The following is a 22,453-nucleotide window of genomic DNA, read 5'->3' on the forward strand; positions in this document are numbered from 1 at the left end:
CTGTTGGTATTTGCATTGGGATTGCATTGTATTTGTAGATTGCTTTGGGTAGAATTGACATTTTCACAATGTTGAGTCTGCCTATCCATGAGCATGGTGTGTTTTTCCATTTATGTAGATCTCTTTTGGTTTCCTGCATAAATGTTTTGTAGTTTTCTTTTATATCTCTTTTATGTCCCTGGCTAGATTTATTCCTCAGTATTTTATCTTTTTAGGGGCTATTATAAATGATACTGCTTTCCTGATTTCCTTTTTGTATTGTCTTTATTGATGTGTTGGAATCCAGTTGATTTTTGTATGTGATCTTGTATTCTGCTACTCTGCTGAATCTTTCTTTTAGTTTCAGTAGTTTTCTAGTGGAGTCTTTAGGGTTCTGTGTGTATAGTATCATATTATCTGCGAATAGGGACAGTTTTACTTCTTCCTTACCAATTTGGATGCCCTTTATTTCTTTTTCTTGACTTATTGCTCTAGCAAGGACTTCCAGCACAATGTTAAATAGGAACAGCGATAAAAGGCATTCTTGTCTTGTTCCCATTCTCAGGGGAAATGTTTTCAACCTCTTTCCAGTAAGAATGATACTGGCTGTTGGTTTTATATAGATGCCCTTTATTATGTTGGGGAATTTCCATTCTATTCCTGTCTTAACTGAGAGTTTTTATCAGGAATGGGTGTTGGACTTTATCAAATGCTTTTTCTGTGTCGATTGACATGATCATGTGATTTTTTTTTTTTTTTTATTTATGTGGTGGATTACGTTAATCAATTTTCTAATGTTGAACCATCATTACATACCTGGTATGAATCCCACTTAGTTGTGGCGTATTTTTTTTTTTTTAATATGATGCTAAATTCTATTGGCTAGAATTTTCTTGAGAACTTTTGCATCTGTAGTCATGAGAGATATTGGTCTGTGATTTTCTTTTTTATAGTGTTTTTACCTACTTTTGGTATCATGGTTATGCTGGCTTCATAGAATGAATTTGGAAGTATCCCTCTTCTGTGTCCTGAAATAGTTTTGAGTGGTACTGGTGTGAGCTCCTCTCTGAATGTTTGATAGAATTCTCCAGTTAAGGCACGTGTATGAGGATTTTTTGGTTGGGATTTTTTTATTACCTTTTCAGTCTCTTGTCTTGTTATAGGTCTGTTCAGATTTTCTACCTCAGTTTGTGTTAGTTTAGGTAGGTAGTGTTTTTCTAGAAATTTTTCCACTTTAGGTTTTCCAATTTGTTGGAGTACAGCTTTTCATGCTACTCTGTTACGATCCTTTTTATTTCAGTTGGGTCTGTTGTAGTGTCCCCCATTTCATTTCTTAGTTGGGTTATTTGCTTCTTCTCTGGTTTTACTTTTGTCAGTTTGGCCTGTGGTTTGTTGAGCTTGTTGATCCTTTCAAAGAACCAACTTTGGGTTTTGTTGACCCTTTGTATTGTTTTTTGATTCTCTTTTTCATTTATTTCTGCTCTAATCTTTGTTATTTCCTTTCTTCTGGTGCCTGTGAGCACCTTTTATTGTTCTCCTTCTGTTTCTTAGAGTTATAGGACTAACATTTTGATTTTGTCCCTTCTTTTTTGATGTGTGTGTCTGTTGCTGTAAATTGACCTCTGAGAACTACCTTTGCTGTGTCCTAGAGGTTTCGGTATGATGTGCTTTCATTCTCATTTGATTCTAGAGATTTTTTATTTCCATCTTTGATTTCTTCTATTACTCAGTGGTTTTTAAGCAAGCTGTTATTCAGTCTCCATGTTTTTTATTTTTCTTGTTATTTCTGTTATTTATTTCTTCTTTTATGGCATTGTGATCAGAGAAGATGCTTTGTATTTTTTCAATGTTTTGGATTTTGTTGAGGGTTGCTTTCTGGCCTATGATGTAGTCTATTCCGAAGAATGTTCCATGTGAGTTGGAAAAGAATGTATACTTTGCTGCTGTTGGGTGGAGTGTTTCATATATGTCTATGAAGTCAAGATGGTTGATTGTAGCCTTTAGATCTTCTGTATCTTTGCTGAGTTTCTTTTTAGATGTTTTGTCCTTTACCAACAGTGGTGTGTTGAAGTCTCGTACTGTTATTGTGGAACTGTCAATTTCTCTTTTAAGTGCTGTTAGAGTTTTTTCATGTGTTGTGGAGCCCCATCCTTGGGTGCATAGATATTTATTATAGTTATGTCCTCATGGTGGATTTTCCCTTTAATTATTACATAATGTCCTCCTGTTTGTCTTTTATGGTGGATAGTCCTTAAAGCCTGTTTTATCTGAGGTTAATATTGCCACTCCCGCTCTTTTGGTTGCTGTGTGCTTGATAATCTTTTTTCCGTTCTTTGATTTTTAATATATTTATGTCTTTGTGTCTAAATGTGTCTCTTGTGGGCAGCATATTGATGAGTCTTTTTTTTTTTTTTTAATCTATTCTGTCACTGCCTCTTTACAGGTGCATTTAGGCTATTTACGTTTAGTGTGATTATCTATAGGTGTGAGTTTATTGCTGTTATTCTGTAGTGCTTATTTGGTAGTGCATATGTTTTCTTTGTTCCTCTTACTCTCCTGTGCTGAATGCCTCTTGTTTTGGAATTTCTTTTCATTTCTTTTGTTATTGTAGATTTTGTGTTTACTGAGACTTTATGTTTTTCTTCATTTTGATGAGTAGGTTTGTTAACTGTCTTTGTGGTTACTTTGAAATTTCCTCCTATTCTCCTGAGTTTTAACCAGTCTTACTACTTGATATCCCCTTAACATCCTCTCCATTTGAAAGTTTTATACCTACACCACATATTCCCACTTTTAGTCTTCTGACGTTGTCGTCATTTACAGATTGACATCTCTAGTTCCCTGTTTTAAATCTTTTAGTTTTTTTTTTTTTTAAATCTAGAGAGTTCATTACTATGGTTGGTATCTGGCTGATATTGGCCTTTGTCCTAGATTCAGGTTGTTATCTGATGTTGGTTCTGTAACCAAAAGTTTCCCTTTAATAATTCTTGTAAGTTTGGTTTGGTTTTTACAAATTCCCTTATTTTCTGTTTATCTGGAAATGTCCTAATTTCACCATCATATTTCAGAGTTTTCCAGGATATATGTTTCTTGGTTGGCAATTTTTTTCTTTCAAGGTTTTATATATATCATCTCATTGTCTTCTTGCCTACACGGTTTATGCTGAGTAATCAGAGTTTAGTCTTAATTGTTTCCCCTTTGTATGTGACTTTTCATTTTTCTTGAGGTGCTGTCAGGATTCTCTTTGTTTTTGGTTTTGACAAGTGTGATTATTATGTCTTGGAGACTTTCTTTTTCTTTTGAGGTCTATCCTGATGGGGTTTGTTTTGCTTCTTGTATGGTGAACTTTTCATCTTTTATAATATTGAAAAGTTTTGTGTCAGCATATCTCCAGTGATCCTCTTCCCTGTTCTGGAACTCTGATCACACACAAGTTTTTGCTTTTGATTGTATCCCACATAGTTCTTAGGTTTTCTTCATTCTTTTCTCTGATTTTACTCAAACAAAGTGGTATCCATTGATTTGTCTTCAATTTCGCTGATCCTGTTTTCCATTGTTTAAAATTTGCTCCTGAAACCTTCTGTTGTATTGTCCATTTCTGAAATTTTATTGTTTCTCTTTTGGATTTTTAATTGCTATTTTTGTATGATTTCTAATTGTTTATTTATTTTGACATTTTGTTCTTGTATTATTTTCCTGAATTCTTCTATTGCTTTGTCTGTGTTTTCCATGATTTTGTCTGCATTTTCCTTGATCGCTTTCCTAATCTCTTGGAGAGCCCTTAATATTAGACTTTTGAATTCCCAGTCAGATAGTTCCAGTTTGTTTTCTTCTGCTGGAAGGTTATCTGGTGCTTTATTTTGGTCACTTACTGGAGCCATCTTGTCCCAGTTTTTTAACAATATGTTTCGATATTGTCTGATGTCTCCAAGACATATAGAATTATTTTCTTTATTTATTGATTGTAGATTTGCTTGTGTTGTCCTTTGTTTTGTTTGGTAATGCCTGGGAATGCAGGCTGGCCATGCTTTATTGCTCACTCATCTGTGGGCACAATAGTTCTCACCACTTTGTCCAGGTGTTCAGGGCTGGTTGCTCAGCTATGGTAGAGGAAGGTCCAGCAGGAGAGGAAGGGGTGGGGATGGGTCGTTTGTCTGTGGTGTGAACCGGGCTTGTGCAGGGCCCTGGAGTGGAGCCGCAGCAAGCAGAGGCCAAGGCCAGTGGGGAGGGGTCTGGGTTACAGGCAGATTCCCCTTAATACCGCAGGGTGCAGCAAGGCAGGGCCGAAGCCAGCATGGACGGTCTGGGTCCGTTCGGCAGGGTGGAGGAAAGAGGCAGAAGGGGGGCCGAAGGCAGGGACAGAGGGTGTCTTAGTCATCTACTGCAGCTATAACAGAAATACCACAAGTGGATGTCTTTAACAAAGAGAATTTTATTCTCTCACAGCCCAGTAGGCCACAAGTCCAAATTCAGGGCATCAGCTGCAGGAGAAGGCTTTCTCTCTCTGTCAGCTCTGGAGAAAGTTCCTCTTGATGCATCAGTCTTCCCTTGGTCTGGGAGCATCTCAGCACAAAACCTCGGGTCCAAAGGACGCAGTCTGCTCCCGGCACTGCTTTCTTGGTGGTGTGAGGTTCCCATGTGTCTCTGCTCGCTTTTCTTTTATATCTCAAAAGAGATTGGCTTAAGACACTATCCAGTCTTGTAGACCTCATCAGTATAACTGCCGTTAATCCATCTTATTAGATCTTAGTGATTCAATTTACAACACATAAGGAAATCATATCAGATTACAAAATGGTACACAATTATACAAAAGTGGGAGTCATGACCTAGCCAAGTTGACAGATCTTTTTTGGGGACACAATTCAATTCAGGACACTCCACTCTTTGGCCCCCAAAAATTCATGTCCTTGCAGCATGCAAAACATATTCAGCTCATCATATCACAGGAAAAGTCTTAACCCAAGTTCAAAATCCAAAAATTCCTCTTCATCTGTCAAATATAGAATACAGGTTACCTGCTTCCAAAGGTACAATGGCAGAACAGGCCCAAGATAGACATTTCAATTACAAATGGAAGAAAGTGGAACAGAAGAAGGGATAATAGGCACCAAGCAAGTCAGCAAAACACACCCTCAAGGCTCTGAAAACAATCCTCCATTCTCTGAGACAATTTACACAATAGCCCTGCCCTCCACACTCTAGGTATTAGCCACAATCTGGATTCTGAGTGGAGGCCCTTCAGCCCTGGGCTTTAGCTCTGCCTTCCAGGCCCACTAGGAAAGCAACTCTGTTCCCTCGGCTTTAGGCGCACCATTCTCCTAGTCCATCGGAGTGACAAATCCACGCTTAGAAACACCAGAGGCGATGGCTCCACCCTTTGAAACCCCCGAGGTCATGGCCATACCTTTTGAAACTGAGACAGCTTGGCTTCTTTTGTTCCTTGTCTCGTCAGCTTCTGCTTTCTGTGGCCTCTTGGCTCTTGGGCCTCACACCCACATTTGCCCTGCTGGGGCAAGTGTTCCAAAGTGTGGTAGCTCCACCAATAAGTGCCCGGAGGCACCCCACTCCGCCAGGAAGCCTTTGACGCACAGGTACTCGGCTCTCTCACTCCGTGGGTTGGCTCCAGCACTGTCTCATGCTGGTCTCCTGGTTCTGCTGCTGCTGGTTCTCTGCCACTGCTGGTCCTCTACCATTGCCGCTCCTCTATCCATTCTCAGTTTCAAAACCACTTCCACATTTTAGGTATCTGTTAGAGTAGCACCCCATTCTCCATACCAAATTCTGTCTTAGTCATGTAATGCTGCTATAGCAGAAATACCACAAGTGGATGGTTTTAACAAAGAGAAGTTTATTCTCTCACAGTCCAGACATGCAACATGTAAGGCTACAAGTAGGCTACAAGTCCAAATTCAGAGCATTAGCTCCAGTGGAACTCTTTTTCCATCGGCTCTGGAGGAAGGTCCGTGTCATCAATCTTCCTTTGATCTGGGAGCTTCTCCGCACAGGAACCTCAGGTTCAAAGGACACGCTTTGCTCCCGGCGCTGCTTTCTTGGTGGTATGAGGTTCCCATGTGTCTCCGCTTGCTTTTCTCTTTTAAATCTCAAAAGAGATTGGTTTAAGACACTATCCAGTCTTGTAGACCTCATCAGTATAACTGCCACTAATCCATCTTATTACATCATAGTGATTAAATTGACAACACATAAGGAAATCATATCAGATTACAAAATGGTACACAATTATACAATACTGGGCATCATGACCTAGCCAAGTTGACAGATATTTTGGGGGGATGCAATTCAAGCCATGACAGAGGGGGAAGATGGAGGTTGGCAATAGCGTAGTTTGGTACTGTGGTTCCTTGCAGTCGAGTCTGCCGAGATTGGGCATTTCTTGCCTCTGTTCACCAGAAGGGTGGGGGTTGAAGGAGGGTGCTCCTGTGTTTACTGGGTGAGGGAATCTGGGCTTCTCCTTGAGTTGCAGCCAGCAAACGGGTCTTACTTAGCCCCAAGTATATCCACGCCATGTTTCTGTCTCCTATTAGGAATTCAGTGGCAGTGCCTTTCTGCGTGTAGGGTTTTTGGCTCTTTTCCAAGATGGCCACACTCTGTCGTGCCATTTGGCCGGGGACCTGCACACCGTATCTGTACTTCTTCGACATTTTTTATAGTTTCTTCTTATAGCTTCCGATCTAATACTTTATCCCTTTATTTAAGGTTCAGGGTTCCAGGATTGATGTCTGTATCTATTTTACTTGTTTTTTGGGGTCTTTGTTGCAGTAGGATGGTTTAGTGTGTCTGACTAGTCTGCCATCTTGGCTGTGCCCCCCCCATTAATGAATATTCTGATTTTTTAAAATTGGTGACAAATAGACACGATAATAGCTGATTGTGTCAATTTTATTAATTTCATTGAATGGAAATTTTATTGGAAATCTAAAGTATTATAAAAAATTTAAGCCATTTGTTGATTGCTCCTTTGACTTAATTTTTAATCACTATGAGGCATATTGTATAACTAATTTATTTGTAGGGTGTTTAATGTATTTTATGTTTTAGAGAACTACCTTAAAAAGTTATAGTAGTATAGATTCTTACATATGACACCAAGCATGTGCAACAAAATAAATAAAGCACATATCTGATAAAGACTTAGCATCCAGAATATGTTGAAACTCGTATAACTCACCAACAAAATGACAAACAACCCAGTATAAAAATAGGCAAAGGACTTGAGTAGACATTTCTGCAAAGAAGATTACAAATGACTAAAAAGCACAAGAAAAGATGGTCATCATAATTTGTCATTCGGGAAGTGCAAATCAAAGCCACCATGAGGTACAATTTCACACTCTAGGATGTCTAGATTTAAAAAAAACAAAAATTGGTTAAGTGTTGGCAAGGATATGGAGAAACTGGAATGTAAAATAGTGCAGCACTGTGGAAAGCAGTTTGAAGGTTCTTCAAAAAGTTAAATTTAGAATTACCAAATGACCCAGCAATTCCATTCCTAGGTATATATCCCAAAGGACTGAAAACAAGAACTCAAAGAAGTACGTATGCACATGTGTTTATAGCAACACTACTCACAATGGCCAAAAGGTGGAAATAGCCTAAATTTCCATCAACAGATGAATGGATAAACATATTGTCATATATCCATACCTGGAATATTGTTTATTCATTAAGGGAAATGAAGTTCTTATATATGCTGTGACATGGATTAACCTCAAAAACATTACGCTAAGTGAAAGAAGTCAGACAGAAAAGGTCATATATTGTATGATTCCATTTATATTAAATGTCTAAAATAGGTAAATCCATAGACACAGAAAGCAAATTGGTGGTTGCCAGGGGCTGGGAGTGTAGGGAATGGGGAGAAACTGCTTAATAGGTAAAGGAGTTTACTTTGTATTATGGAAATGTTTTGCCACCACTGGGTAGAGGTGGTGGCTGCACAGCATTGTGAAAGTACTAAATGACACTGAATTGTTCGCTTTAAAATGGTTAATTTTATGTTTTGTGAATTTTACTTCAATAATTTTTTTTTTAATTAAAGTAGTAAATTGAATGACAAACATGCTTTTTTCCCAGGTGTATTCTAGTACTGATGTCCTCTTACACAGAAGTAGACTTACCAAATTGCAGTCTGTACAGGCTCTAACAGAAATTCAGGAGTTTATCAACTTTGTAAGCAAACCAGGTAAATTTTTAACCTATCATTATTTTCTTCTTTTGTAATTGTGAAGGAGTTTTAACATCTAATTTTTTGCTCAGTGAAAGCACGTATTTCTTAATGTATGGGTAAGATACTGTTTTGAGCACATTCAGAACAAAATTTTATTTTTGAAGTCATTGAAATAAATATTTTAAATGGTCAAGCACTATTGTAGGCACTGGGGATGGAAAGCCAAATAAGAGGTAGGCAAAAGGGTGATTTTGACACAGTGTGGTTCCTGCTAAGAGAAGAGTGCATGGGGCACCACATGAAGCAAGGGAGGAAGCCTGACCTGGCCTGAGCTGGGGTGTGGCCTCCTGGAGGAAGGTTCTGAGTTGAGTGCAGAGAAGAAGTGGGATTTGCAGAGTGTCTCCTGCATTGTCCCTAGATGTACCAGTGGTTCTGTAACTGGTGCCAGGTGCCTGGGCCTGAGGGGAGGTAAGGTCACGGTGTCAGTGCCCAGATCACGAAGGTCTTTGTGCCAGCAGAGGGTGGATTTTATCCTGGTGCCTATGGGAAGCCATCCAAGACTCTAAAGGAAAGAGTAAGTCTTTGCAAAGGCAAAATTTCTTAGTTGTAATTCTGAATTTTAATTTTAATTTTGTCCTAAATAAATATAATTATGAAATATACTTTTCAGAGTAGTAACAGAAAATTGGTATTCATCTCCGTCTACATAATTGTACTTTGTTTTAAACTTGGAGAATTATTTTGCAAGTATGTATTGCTCATGAAGCATCATTCATTTTCCAGGAGCTATGTTAATCTCTTTATATTACTTAGTTTTTTGTAGATTTTTTTTTATCCTTATTTTCTAGAGGTTTAGAGAGACTACATGATTCGCCTAAGCTAAGTGAAAGATCCAAATTTTGAGTCCAGTTCTTCTAACTCTAAGCTCATCAATGTAGTAAATGGATTACACGCTTATTTCCCCATGTTTACATCCCTTAGCAATTGAATTTAATGTCAGAATATATTAGATTTAACACAGTAACTTTACGTTTCTTTTATGGGAGAAAATGCAAGTTTGTGCTTTTATTTGTGGTTTTTAGTTTGGATAAGAAATTTAAATTTCTATTTACTGGTGATTTTGTCAGTTGGTCTTGTCATTAAGCAGTGAATACAGTTATACTTTAACATTATTTTTAGGTAATTTATCATCTCAGGTTCCCCTTAAGAGACTTCTGAAAACCTGGACAAACAGATACCCTGATGCTAAAATGGACCCAATGAGCACCTGGGATGATGTCATCACTAATCGGTAAGATGCAACCCTGTCGAGTCAAATATAGGCTCTTTTCTGAAATTGTGAGTATGGTTTTTCCCTTAAACCAAAGTTTAGAAAAAGTGGGGCTTGAGTCTGATGAGTCACATTTAAGTTATCCTGACAAAAGGACCCTCATCAGCGTGTGCCCTTGACTCCCATGGCACCCTGCAGGAGTTCTGCCACTTACTTGGGATTTGTCTTTGTGGCAGCAAGAGATGTTGGGGGATCAGCAAGGGCAGCAGCACATCTGCTTCTCTCTCTGGACTGAATTTTAGTTCATGAAATGACAGCAGAGAAAATACTGCGGAATGATGTTTATTATTCTACTATTATAACTTGCATTTTTGACACTCTGCCTCCTGCCTCCAAACTCCATTACATAATTTTTTTTTAATCACTTTACCAGGACTGAGATATTTTCTTATTCTCATCATAACCTTACCCTGTAACAACCTGGGTAATTGTTAGGGCAGATATTAAACATATATTGGAGAAAAGAGGCAATAAAATCAGAAAAACCAGTGGTTTAACAAATGGTGCTGGCAAAACTGGATGTCCATCTGTAAAAAAATTAAACAGGACCCATACCTCACACTATACACAAAAACTAATTCAAAATGAATCAAAGACCTACATAAAATCCAAAAACCAAACCGGTTGCCATCGAGTCGATTCCAACTTATAGCGACCCTATAGAAAAGAGTATAACTGCGCCATAGAGTTTCCAAGGAGTGCCTGGTGGATTCAAACTGCCAGCGTTTTGGTTAGCAGCTGTAGCACTTAACCACTATGCTACCAGGGTCTCCAGTAGAATCAGAGAGGTCATTAATTAGTTTGTGCAAATATACATAGTAAGTAGGACTCAAGGACTCTGACCCCAGATGTAGTGTTCTTTCCATTATATCGTACTTCCTCTACTACTACGCTTTTTTTTACTTTTTATTTTGAGATAAGTTCTTTCTTACAGAAAAGTTGGAAGAAAAGTAGAACTTTCCTGTATACCTTTTACCAGAATTCATCAATTGTTAACATTTTGCCCCATTTGCTTTTTTAATACTCTGTCCACACATATATATATTATTTATTTTCTAAACCATTTGAGGGACAGTTGCAAACATCATATCCCTGTACGTTGAAGAGTATTCTCTATGTAACCGCAGTACAGTTATCAACTTAAACGCTTTCATTTAATCTACAGCCCCAGTTTCACTTTGTCAGTTGTCCCACTAATGTCCATCGTAGCATTTTCTTCCCCTCTCGGATAGGACCCAGTCTAGGAGTATATACTTCATTTCGTTGATATGTCTTTTTAGTCTCCTTTAATCAACAACGATTACTCAGCCTTTCTTTGTCTTCAGACGTTGGTTTTTTAAAAAATAATATTGTGTTTTCAGTGAAGGTTTACACAGCAGTTTAGGTTCCCATTCAACAATTTCTTACCACAAGTTGTTCAGTGACATTGGATACATTCTTCACAATAAGTGAACATTCTCATTATTTCCGTTTTGATTGTTCCTTTTCCATTCATCTAGTTTTTCTGCCCCCTTACGTTTCTCATCTTTGTTTTAAAGTCATTGTTGACCATTTGGTCTCAAAAAAACCCACTGCCAGTCGAGTCCAGTCCAAATCATAGCAACCCTATAGAACACAGTAGAACTGCCCCAGAGGGTTTCCAAGGCTGTAAATCTTTACAGAAGAAGACTGCTGCATCTTTCTCCTGCAGAGCAGCTGGTAGATTTGATCCATCGCTCTTTCTGTTAGCAGCTGAGCGCTTAACCAGTGCTCCACCAGGACTCCGTTGGTTTAAAGGAGCACAAGTACTCATGAGTGATATTCATTATTTTGTGAGCCAATTTGGTGTTTATCTACAAAGTGACCTCAGGTTAGTTTCGGTTCAAGGTTTGAAGAGTATATCAGGGCAATAATCTCGAGTACTCCAGTCTCAACCAGTCCAGTAGGTTTGGTTTTTGTTTTTGTAGGAATTTGAGGTTCTGCTCCACATTTTTCTCCTATCAGTGCCCATCTGTTGTGGCCCTGATTAGAACAGTCAATAGTGGTACCCAGGCACCGTCTAGTTCTTCTGGTCTCAGGGTAGATGAGGCCATAGTTCATACAGACTGTTTGTGCTGTAGCCTAGTTTCTTCTCTGAGTCTTTGGTTTCCTTCTTTCTCTTTTGCTTCAGACGAGTAGAGACCAATAGTTGTGTTTTAGATGGCTGCTCACAAGCTTTTAAGACACCAAACTGGGATGCAGAACATAACTTTATGGACTGCATTATGCAGTTGACTGAGATGTCCCACGAGACTATGGTCCTAATCCTTCAAACCCAGAAATCCAATCCTGCAAGGTGTTTGGTTATGTCTAAGAAGTCTCTGTTACTGTACCCCCTATGTGTTTTATTATATACATGAATATATGTATATACAGTCACATAGATGCATATACATTTACATATGCCTACATCTATATATATACACATATATACATACCTAAATACATATACGCCTACATACATACATATATACCCACATATGTATTTTTTATTGTTTTTGCTGTTGTTTCATGTTCAAATTGTCTCAGTTTTTGTGCGTGGAAGTGGAAGCCCCTCAGCTGGCTTCTGAGTCCTTTTCACATGCTTCCATCATATTTTTTGATATCACAACAAGTTATTCCAGACTTATCTCTCAAACCTATTCTGTTTTCTTCTAGAAATTGAATAGTTTTAGTCCTTACTATGAGCCACCGCAAGATAATTTCTGTAGATGGTGTGATATAGTGACGTTCTTTTTTTCCTGTGTGAATATCTAGCACGACTTGTTGAAAAGTCTTTTTATTTTTTTCCTACAGTTGAATTGCCTTGGCACCTTATTTGAAAATACGTGTGGGTTATTTCTGAATTCGCTAGTCTTTTCCTTGATTTATATGTATATATATATCTTTTCACAATATCAGACTATCTTGATTACTGTAGCTTTATAGTAAGTGTTATATAAGTCTTGAAAGTAGGTAGGGTGAAGTCTCCAACTTAGTTCTTCTTTTTGAAAAGTATTTTAGGTTTTTTTCATTTACATATATATTTTAGAATAAGCGGGTCGATTTCTACAAAGAAAAACCTGCTGAGATTTTGGTTGGGATTGCATTGACTCTGTAGATCAATTTAAGGGAACATTGTCATCTTAACAATATTGTTAATTAGTGGCAGTCAAGTCAGCCCCGACTCACGGGAACCTTATGTGTTAACAGAACACAACATTGCTCGGTCCTGTGCCATGATCACAATTGTTGGTATGTTGCTGCTAATGTGTCAGTCTCTCAAGGAGGGTTTCTGTCATTTTCGCTGACCCTCTACTTTTCCAAGCCTTATGTCCTTTTCTAGCAGTTGGCCTTTCCTGATGACATGTCCAGAGTAAGTGAGCCAAAGTCTTACCATCCTCGCTTCTGAGGAGCATTCGGACTGTATTTCCTCCAAAACGAATTTGTTCATTTTTTTCTGGCAGTCCACAGTAAATTCAGCATTCTTCACCAATACCAAATTCAAACGCATCAATTCTTCTTTTTCACTGTCCAACTTTCACATGTGTATGAGGTGATTGAAAATACCATGGCTTGGGGCAGGCACACCTTAGTCAATAAAGTGACATCTTTGCTTTTTAACACTTTAAAGAGGTCTTTTGCAGTAGATTTTCCCAGTGCAATATGTCATTTGATTTCTTGACTGCTGCTTCTGTGGGCATTGATTGTTGATACAACCAAAAAAAACCCATTGCCGTCGAATCAATTCCAACTCATAGCTATCCTATAGGACAGAGTAGAACTGCCCCATAGGGTTTCTAAGGAGCTGCTGGTAGATTTGAACTGCCGACCTTTTTGTTAGCAGCCAAGCTCTTAACCACTGCGCCACCAGGGCTGCTTGTTGATACAAGTAGAAAGAAATCCTTGGCAACTTCAGTTTCTTTGCCATTTATCATGATGCTATTTATCAGACCAGTTGTGAGGATTTTCATTTCTTTATGTTCAGGTAATCCATACTGAAGACTGTAGTCTTTGACCTTCATCAGTAAGTGCTTCAAGTTGCCTTCTGTTATGGGAAGTAAGGTTATGTTATCTGCATATCACAGGATGTTAATGAGTCTGCCTCCAATCCTGATGCTGCATTGTTCTTCATATAGTCCAGCTTCTTGGATTATTTGTTCAACATACAGATTGAATAAGTAAGCTGAAAAGGATACAACCCTGACACACACCTTTTCTGATTTTGAACCATGCAGTATCCCTTTATTCTGGTTGAACAAATGCCTCTTGATGCGTGTACAGGTTCTGCACAAGCACAATTAAGTGTTCTGTAATTCCCATTCTTTGTAACGTTATCTGGAGCCCTAGTGATGCAGTGTCTTTTTAATGATCTTTCACTTTCTTCATGTATGATGCCCTTGATGTCTTCCCACAGTTCTTTTGGGTTTTGATCATTAGTGTTCAGCACATCAAATCTGCTCTTGAGATGGTCTCTAAATTCAGGCGTGATGTATTCAAGGTCGTACTCTGGCTTTCTTGGACTTGTTTTGATTTTCTTCAGCTTCAACTTGAACTTATACATGAGCAGTTGATGGTCTGTTCCGCAGTTGACTCCTGGCTTTGTCTTGACTGATAATATAGAGCTTCTTTATCGTATCTTTCCACAGAGGTAGTCGATTTGATTCCTGTGTAATTATCCATCCATCTTGACTGCATATTTGGTCAATTTCAACCTGTAGCAGTTTATAAAAATCTTCAATTTCTTCATCTTTAGCATTCGTGGTCAGTGTATAAATTTGAATAATAGTCATATTAACTGGTTTTCATTGTAGGTATATGGATATCAACCTATCACCAATTGCGTTGTACTTCAGGATAGCTCTTGAAATATTCTTTTTGATAAAGAGCACAGCGCTGTTCTTCTCCAATTTGTTGTTCCTGGTATGATCATATATATGATTGTAGGATTCAAAATGACCAATACGAGTCCATTTCAGCTCACCTGTGCAATGTCTAGGATATTGATCTTCAAGTGTTCCATTTCATTTTTGATGATGTCCAGTTTTCCTGGATTTGCTTCGTACATTCTGTGTTCTGATTATTAATCACAGCTGTTTCTTCTCATTTTGAGTTGTGCCACATCAGCAAATGAAGGTCCCAAAGACTTTGCTCCACCTACATCATTAAGGTCAACTCTACTTTGAGGAGGCAGCTCTTCCCCAGTTGTATTTTGAGTGCTTTTCAACCTGAGAGGCTTGTCTTCCAGCACTATATCTTATAACGTTCTGTTATTATCCATTAGGTTTTCATTGACTTATTTTCAGAAGTAGGTCACCAGGCCCTTTCTCCTAGTCTATCTTAGTCTGGTTTCTCCACTGAAACCTGTCCACCGCAGGTGACCCTGCTAGTATTTGAAATACTGGTGGCGTAGCTTCAAACATCATAGTGACACAAAAGCCACCACATTATAACAAACTGACGGACAGGTTCTTACCAATATAGAGTTATCCAGTTCTGAAATTTGAATTTGATTTTTCTCAGCAATGATTTGTATTTTTTTAGTGTGGAGATCTTGGATGTTTTTTGTTAATTGATAATTATTTTATGTTTTTTTAGCAGTGTTGTAAATGGAGGTTTTAAATTTTTTATTTTCCAATTATTTTCTGTTTGTATAAAATTGATTTCTGTATATTGTATCTTTGCTAACTTCACTTACTAATTTTAGTTCTTGTTTTGCAGATTCCCTGGGATTTTCTACATAAATAATCATATCATATGCAAGGAGGGACAGTTTTACTTCTTCCTTTCCAAACTTTATACGTTCTATTTCTTTTTCTTGCCTTGTTATAATAATGCGGCCCTCCACTGCAGTCTTGAATAAAAGTGATAAAGCCAGTGTCCTTGTCTTATTCCTCCTATTAGGAAAAACATTTCAGTCATTTACCATTAAGTATGATGTTGTTGTTGTTAGGTGCCGTCAAGTTGATTCCGACTCATGGTGACCCTCTGTACAACAGAACGAAACACTACCAGGTCCTGCGCCATCCTCACAGTCATTGTTATGCTTGAGCCCACTGTTGCAGCCGCTGTGTCAGTCCATCTCGTTGAGAGTCCTCCTCTTTTTCACTGACCCTCTACTTTACCAAGCATGATGTCCTTCTCAAGGGACTGATCCCTCCTGATAACATGGCCAGAGTATGTGATATGTAGTCTCGCCATCTTTGCTTCTGAGGAGCATTCTGGCTGTACTTCTTCCAAGACAGATTTGTTCATTCTTTTGGCAATCCATGGTATATTCAGTATTCTTCACCAACACCATAGTTCAAATGCATCAGTTCTTGTTCAGTCTTCCTTATTCATTGTCCACTTTTCCCATGCACATCAGGCGATTGAAAACACCGTGGCTTGGGTCAGGCACACCTTAGTTGTCAAAGTGACGTCTTTGCTTTTTAACACTTTAAAGAGGTCTTTTGCAGTAGATTTGCCCAATGCAATGTGTCGTTTGATTTCTTCTTGACTGCTGCTTCCATGGGTGTTTAATGTGGATCCGAGTAAAATGAAATCCTTGACAACTTCCGTCTTTTCTTCATTTATCATGATGTTGCTTACTGGTCCAGTTGTAAGGATTTTTGTTTTCTTTAGTTGAGATGTAATCCATACTGAAGGCTGTGGTCTTTGATCTTCATCAGTAAGTGCTTCAAGTCCTCTTCACTTTTCGCAAGCAAGGTTGTGTCATCTGCATAACGAAGGTTGTTAATGAGTCTTCCTCCAATCCTGATGCCCTGCTCTTCTTCATATAGTCCAGCTGCTCTGATTGTTTGCTCAGCATACAGATTGAATAAATATGGTGAAAGGCTACAACCCTGACACACACCTTTCCTGATTTAAAACCACGAATATCCCCTTGTTCTGTTCGAATGACTGCCTCATGCTGTATGTGCAGGTTCCACATGAGCACAATTAAGTGTTCTGGAATTCCCATTATTTGAAATGTCATCCATTTTTTGTTATGATCCACACAGTAGAATACCTTTGCATAGTAAATAAAACACAGGTAAACATCTTTCTGGTATTTTCTGCTTTCAAGCGGGAGCCGTATGACATCAACAATGATATACCTGGTTCCACGTCTTCTGAATCCGGCTTGAATTTCTGGCAGTTCCCTGTCAGTGTACTGCTGTAACTGCCTTTGAATGCTCTTCAAAAAAATTTTACTTGTGTGTGGTGTTAATCATATTGTTCGATAATTTCTGCATTTGGTTGGATCACCTTTCTTTGGAATAGGCATAGATATGGATCTCTTCCAGTCGTTTGGCCATAGACATATGAGCACTTCCAGTGCTGCATCTGTTTGTTGAAACATCTCAATTAGCATCCCATCAGTTCCTGGAGGCTTGTTTTTCACCAGTGCCTTCCATGCAGCTTGGACCTCTTCCTTCAGTACCATCGGTTCCTGATCATATGCTACCTCCTGAAATGATTGAACAATGACCATTCTTTTTGGTATAGTGATTCTGTGTATTCCTTCCATCTTCCTGCATCATTTGATGCTTCCTGCATCGTTTAATACTTTCCCTGTAGAATCCTTCAGTATTGCAACTCGGGCCTTGAATTTTTTCTTCAGTTCCTTCAGCTTGAGAAATGCCGAACGTGTTCTTCCCTTTTTGTTTTCTAACTCCAAGTCTTTGCACATGTAATTATAATACTTTGTCTTCTTGAGGCGCCCTTTGAAATCTTCTGGTCATCTCTTTGACTTCATCATTTGTATGATATTAGTTGTAGTTTTTACAGATGCTGCTTATCCAATTGAGGAAGTTCCCTTCCATTCCTGGTTTTCTAATAATTTTAAATTTTTTTTAGCATGAGTGAGTATTGAATTTTGTCAAGCGCTTTTTTTTTGCATCTAATGAATTGATGGCACGTTTTTCTCCTTAGATGTGTTTTTGGTGAATTATGTTGATTGCTTTTTGAATATGAAACCAATCTACATTCTTGGCCTAAACCCTATGTGGTCATGGTTTATTATCCTTTTATTGTATTCTTTGATTTGTTAACATTTTATTAAGGATTTTAGCATCTGTATTCAAGTGGGATAGTGGTCTGTAAATTTCTTTCTTGTAGTGTCTTTGTCAGGTTTTGGTATTATGGTTATGCTGACCTCATAAAGGAGCCCTGGTGGCACAGTGGTTAACCAGTGACAGGTTTTGTTTTGTTGTTGGTTTGGTTTTTTTTTTTTTTTGGTCTTATAAAATATGTTGGAATATGTTCCCCTCTCCCTTTTCTGAAAATGTTTTTTACTTGAATGTTTGATAGAATTTACTACTGAAATCATCTGAGACTGGAGTTTTGTTTTGGGAAAGATTTTTGGTAACACATTTAATTTCTTTGATAGTTATGAAACAAAAAAAAAACATAAACCCTTTGCCATGAAGTTGATCCGAACTCATAGCGACCTTATAGGACAGAGTAGAACTGCCCCGTAGGATTTCCAGGGAGTGGCTAGTAAACTCGAACTGCCAACTGCCAGCCTTTTTGGTTAAGAGCCAAACTCTTAACTGCTGTGCTACCTGGGCTCCTTAATAGTTATAGCACCGTTTAAATTTTCTGTTTCATTTTGTGTTGATTTGGTTAAGTTTTATTTTCAAGAAATTTTTCCATTTCATTGAGGTTGTCAATTTCTTGGCATGAAGTTGTTTATAAATTTGTAGGATCTTCATACCAAAGGAAAAAAAAAGCAAACCCATTGTGATCGAGTCGATTCCAACTCATAGCAACCCTATAGGACAGAATAGAACTGCCCCATTGGATTTCCAAGGAGCCGCTGGTGGATTCAAACTGCCGACCTTCTGGTTAGCAGCCAAGCTCTTTAACTCTGCGCCATCAGGGCTCCTTTTTCATTTCTGATATTGGTGATTTATGTTCATTTTCTTTTTTTTTTTTTTTCTTTATCTGTCTAACTAGAGGTTTGCCAATTTTGTTGATCTTTTCAAAGGATCAGCTTTTGGCTTTGTTAATATGCCTTATAGTCTGTTTTCTATTTGATTAATTTCTGGTCTCACCTTTATTATTTCCTTCCTTCTACTCACTTTGGATTTACTTTGCTTTACTTTTTCTAGTTCCTTAAGGTAGAAATTTTTATCATAACTTTCTTTTTTTTCCAGTGTAATTATTTAAAGCTATAGGTATCCCTCTAAGTTTTAGTTGCATTCCACAAATTTGTGCATGTTGTATTTTCATTATCATTCTGTTCAAAATATTTTCGATTCTCTTGTGATTTCTTTTTTGATCCATGAAAAGTATGTTGTTTAGTTTTCAAATAGTTGAATTTCCTGGCTACTCTTAGTGTTATTATTTTCTAAATTCCATTGTGGAGACAGTAGAAACAGTGAAAGCTTAAAAGATAGCAGCTGCTTTGGGAAGGGAGGGTGAGGAGCGGTGAGTTGGGGGTGGTGAGAACAGAAGTAGATAGATTACCAGAGGGCCTTGTATCTTGGGAGTAACCAAAAAAGAAGAAATATGTGAGGTATAAGGATTTATTGCGGTACAGCATTTCTAAGAAAATTAGAAACTAGTCCCCTGGTGAACAGACGGTTACTTGATTATTAATCAGGAGTGAATCTTTTATGTTAAGGTCCTTTGTCATTGTTACTGATATTAATGAAAATTAAACACTGGAACAAAGCCATATATATAAATATGATACAAATAATAGTAAATTAAAGCAACCTAGCTTTATTGTATAAAACTCTTAGTGATTATTTATAGCCTGTTTGCTCTTTTACATTTTGCACTTTGAGGAGGGAGTGGGACATTAGATTGGGGATATAAGGAGAAAAACGACTTTTGACCCAACACAGGCTATGTTATTCCATCTTTAAGAGAGAAAATTGTGTTTTAAATGCCTATTTTGTGGTGGTGGAGGCAATAAATGAGATCTGGAAAATTCTGTTAAAATCTACTTGTCTTATTAAAATGGAGATTAAATCCTGTCCAGTGGAGAGTGAAAATTCACAGATTGAATGTGAGCAGAAGTTGATAACTCTAGGATTTCTGTCTAATGTCATCCACTACCTCCTGCATGTCAGAGATTCCTTTCAGGAGTCACTGGTATTAAATCATTCTTCTCTATTTCGTGCAGATGTTTCTTTCTCAGCAAAATAGAGGAGAAACTTACTCTTCTTCCTGACGATCATAGTATGAAAGTGGATGGAGATGGAGATTCCGGTGACAATATGGAAATGCAAGAGCAGGAAGAAGATATTTATTCTCTGATTAAGAGCTGTAAGTTTTCAATGAAAATGAAGATGATAGAAAGTGCGAGAAAACAGGTAGGTACCCATATTTATGTTCCTCTATGTCATCATTGAATTTTCTTAAATTAGCTTTTTTTTCTTAACTTAGTATTTATTTAAAAATCTGTAGTTTAAAAATTTGAAGTTACTATTTTTTCTCTTCATAAGAAAGTAAACTTGAAGAAACGCTTAATATATTCCTTAAAGTTTTCCAGAAAGCCTCTAAAGTTTATTATACACCTATTAATCATTTTAAAATTATTAAAATCTGTTATTTAAAAAAGGAAAATAAATCTAATATCAGATTTTATCTCATTTAACAAAGGTTCATTTGTGGAAATCTATCATTTGATACTAACACCCTTTCTTGATATTATACTTGCCTTAAAAGTTGCATATAAACTGTTTCAATGCATTAAATCATATGCATTAGGGAGCTTGCTATTATAATGGCCTGATAGGTATTGGTTATTGTAAAGCAAAGAAGTTACTTTAATAGAAATAATTTTCTGTTCTGTAGGTTTAAATGCTCATGAACAGCTTTTCTTTGGGATGGGGTTTGTATCAGTCAGGAACTTTTATGTTGCAAATCACGGAAAACCTACCCAGAGCTGCCCAGGTGGAGAAAAGAGATTGATCAGTTCCCTCAAAGGAAGGGCCTAGAAGGGCTGGCATAGGCACACCTCAGATACTATGACCAAGGTTGCCCTGCTCTGCCTTCCACGTGTTGGCTCCAACCTTGGGTCCAGCATAGTGACTCTCTCTGGCGGAAATGGCTATGGAGGTTTCAGATCTTACTTCCTCCACACCAAGTCTTCCTGGAATAGAAACAGTTTCCTTTTGACTATCTCCTCCAGGAAAAAAGAAGGTGTTTTCTTTACCAGAAGGCTCCAGCTGTTATCTCCCATTGCCTCACTGGCTCTGACTGCGTGAGGAGAGGCCACCTGAACCCTTGGCCAAGGATAGGCACACGGGGCCTCTTAGAAGAAATCTAGGGTGCTGGTTCCAGAAGGAGAAGCAACGGACATTCCCTGCTGCTATTCAGACAATGAGAAAGGAGGGGGGGGGAAACTGATTTTGGGTACATTATTCAGAAATCCTGTGATAATCACAAAGATAGCTTAAAATCTCTCAAAAAACAGCACATTGGCTTTTCTTCAGCATTTTTTAGCTGAATAAATATGAATAGAGCTAAATAGAGTTCACTGTCAATACCAGTAATATTGGGAATGGAGACTAAAAGAATAATCCAAATATGAAGATTACATAAACCTTTCATTGCATTTTATCTGCTGCACTAGATTCAAAAGTTGCAGATCTGAAATTTGAATTTTATCTCTTTTCAATGCCAAGCACTTTGTTAGGTGCTTGTGATGCTGTGTTAAACAGAATATATACAAGTAGTCAAAAAATTATTATAAACTATGTCATGGTAAGTTCTAAAAGAAGGCCACATGGAGGGCACCTGACCCAAATTTGTAGAACAGGGAGGAGGAGGAGGTGGTCATGTCTAAACTAGGAACTAGAGGATGAAATATGGCAGAGGGAATCACATGTAAGACTCAAGAATGACCCAGTACCCTTGGTTTCGTACCCTTCAGCCTCTCCTAAATGTCTGGATAGCGTGGTATAGGGATGCCCTGGGAACAATTTCAAAAGAGCATTGGATTGGAGGAGCGGCCAACAATTAGCAAATTCTCTACTAATCCATGTGAAGGCTGATATTGGCCACGTCGAGGTAGAGGCCAGGTTGCTGGGAGAAGTGGACTGATTCAAGGACAGGAATGAGGCACCGAGAGGACATGCTGATTGTTATGTGTGGGAAGAGGAAGAGGAGGCACCTGATCTGATTAGCTGGGGGGTTCAGGAATGCAGGAGAACGCAGAATGCAGGGGGAAGGCAATGCGTTCAGTTTGGGACATGTTGAATTTGCAAGGCATTCAAGACAACCAAGTTGTGGTTTCCATTGGGTAATTTGTACATAAGAAACCTGGAGCTCTACAGAAAGAATTAGGCTGGAGAGGCAGGTCTAAAAGTGATAGGCATGTGGGTGGTCCCTGAAACCATAAGGTGGGTGTCATGGATTGAGTTGTGTCCCCCAGAAATATCTGCCGGCTTGGCTGGGTCATGATTCCCAGTATTGCATGATTGTGTTATCTGGTGTGATTTCCTTATGTGTTGTGAACTCTGTCAGTATGATGAGATTATATGTGCTCTCCTTGTGTGTTGTAAATTCTATCACTGTGATGAGGTTATACTGATGAGATTGACAAGATTAGTGTCTTAATGCAATCTCTTTTGAGATATAAAAGAGAGAAGCAAGCAGAGACACATGGGAACCTCACACCACCAAGAAAGCAGGAGCAGAGCTCATCCTTTGGACCTGAGGTTCCTGCGCAGAGAACCTCCCAGACCAAAGGAAGACTGATGACACAGACCTTCCTCCAGAGCTGACGGAGAAAGCGTTCCCCTGGAGCTGACGCCCTGAATTTGGACTTGTAGCCTGCTGGACTGTGAGAGAATAAACTTCTCTTTGCTAAAGCCATCCACTTGTGGTATTTCTGTTAGAGCAGCACTAGATGACTGAGATAGTGGGCAAGATGGCCCGGCTCAATCTTGGGAAAAACCAGCATGTACAGGCTGAGCAAGGAAGAGGAACCTACAGAGGAGCTGAAACTTGAT

General features: G+C 38.4%; 1 protein-coding gene across 3 annotated transcripts in view; it reads left to right on the forward strand.

The window, feature by feature from the left end:
• The window catches only part of PRKDC (protein kinase, DNA-activated, catalytic subunit), a 362,155-nt gene that overhangs the window by 250,632 nt on the left and 89,070 nt on the right, over positions 1–22,453 (forward strand). For all 3 annotated transcript variants that reach the window (XR_002823982.1, XM_023730648.1, XM_004375604.2), the window contains 3 exons: positions 8,077–8,185; positions 9,350–9,461; positions 19,618–19,807. Coding sequence is in view for 2 of the 3 variants with exons in the window: in XM_023730648.1 (XP_023586416.1) it covers positions 8,077–8,185; positions 9,350–9,461; positions 19,618–19,807 (411 nt within the window). In the remaining variant the exon portion in view is untranslated. The remainder of the gene's footprint in view (positions 1–8,076; positions 8,186–9,349; positions 9,462–19,617; positions 19,808–22,453) is intronic.

The sequence above is a fragment of the Trichechus manatus genome, unplaced genomic scaffold, assembly GCF_000243295.1.
Source record: "Trichechus manatus latirostris isolate Lorelei unplaced genomic scaffold, TriManLat1.0 scaffold00038, whole genome shotgun sequence".
Taxonomy (NCBI): domain Eukaryota; kingdom Metazoa; phylum Chordata; class Mammalia; order Sirenia; family Trichechidae; genus Trichechus; species Trichechus manatus.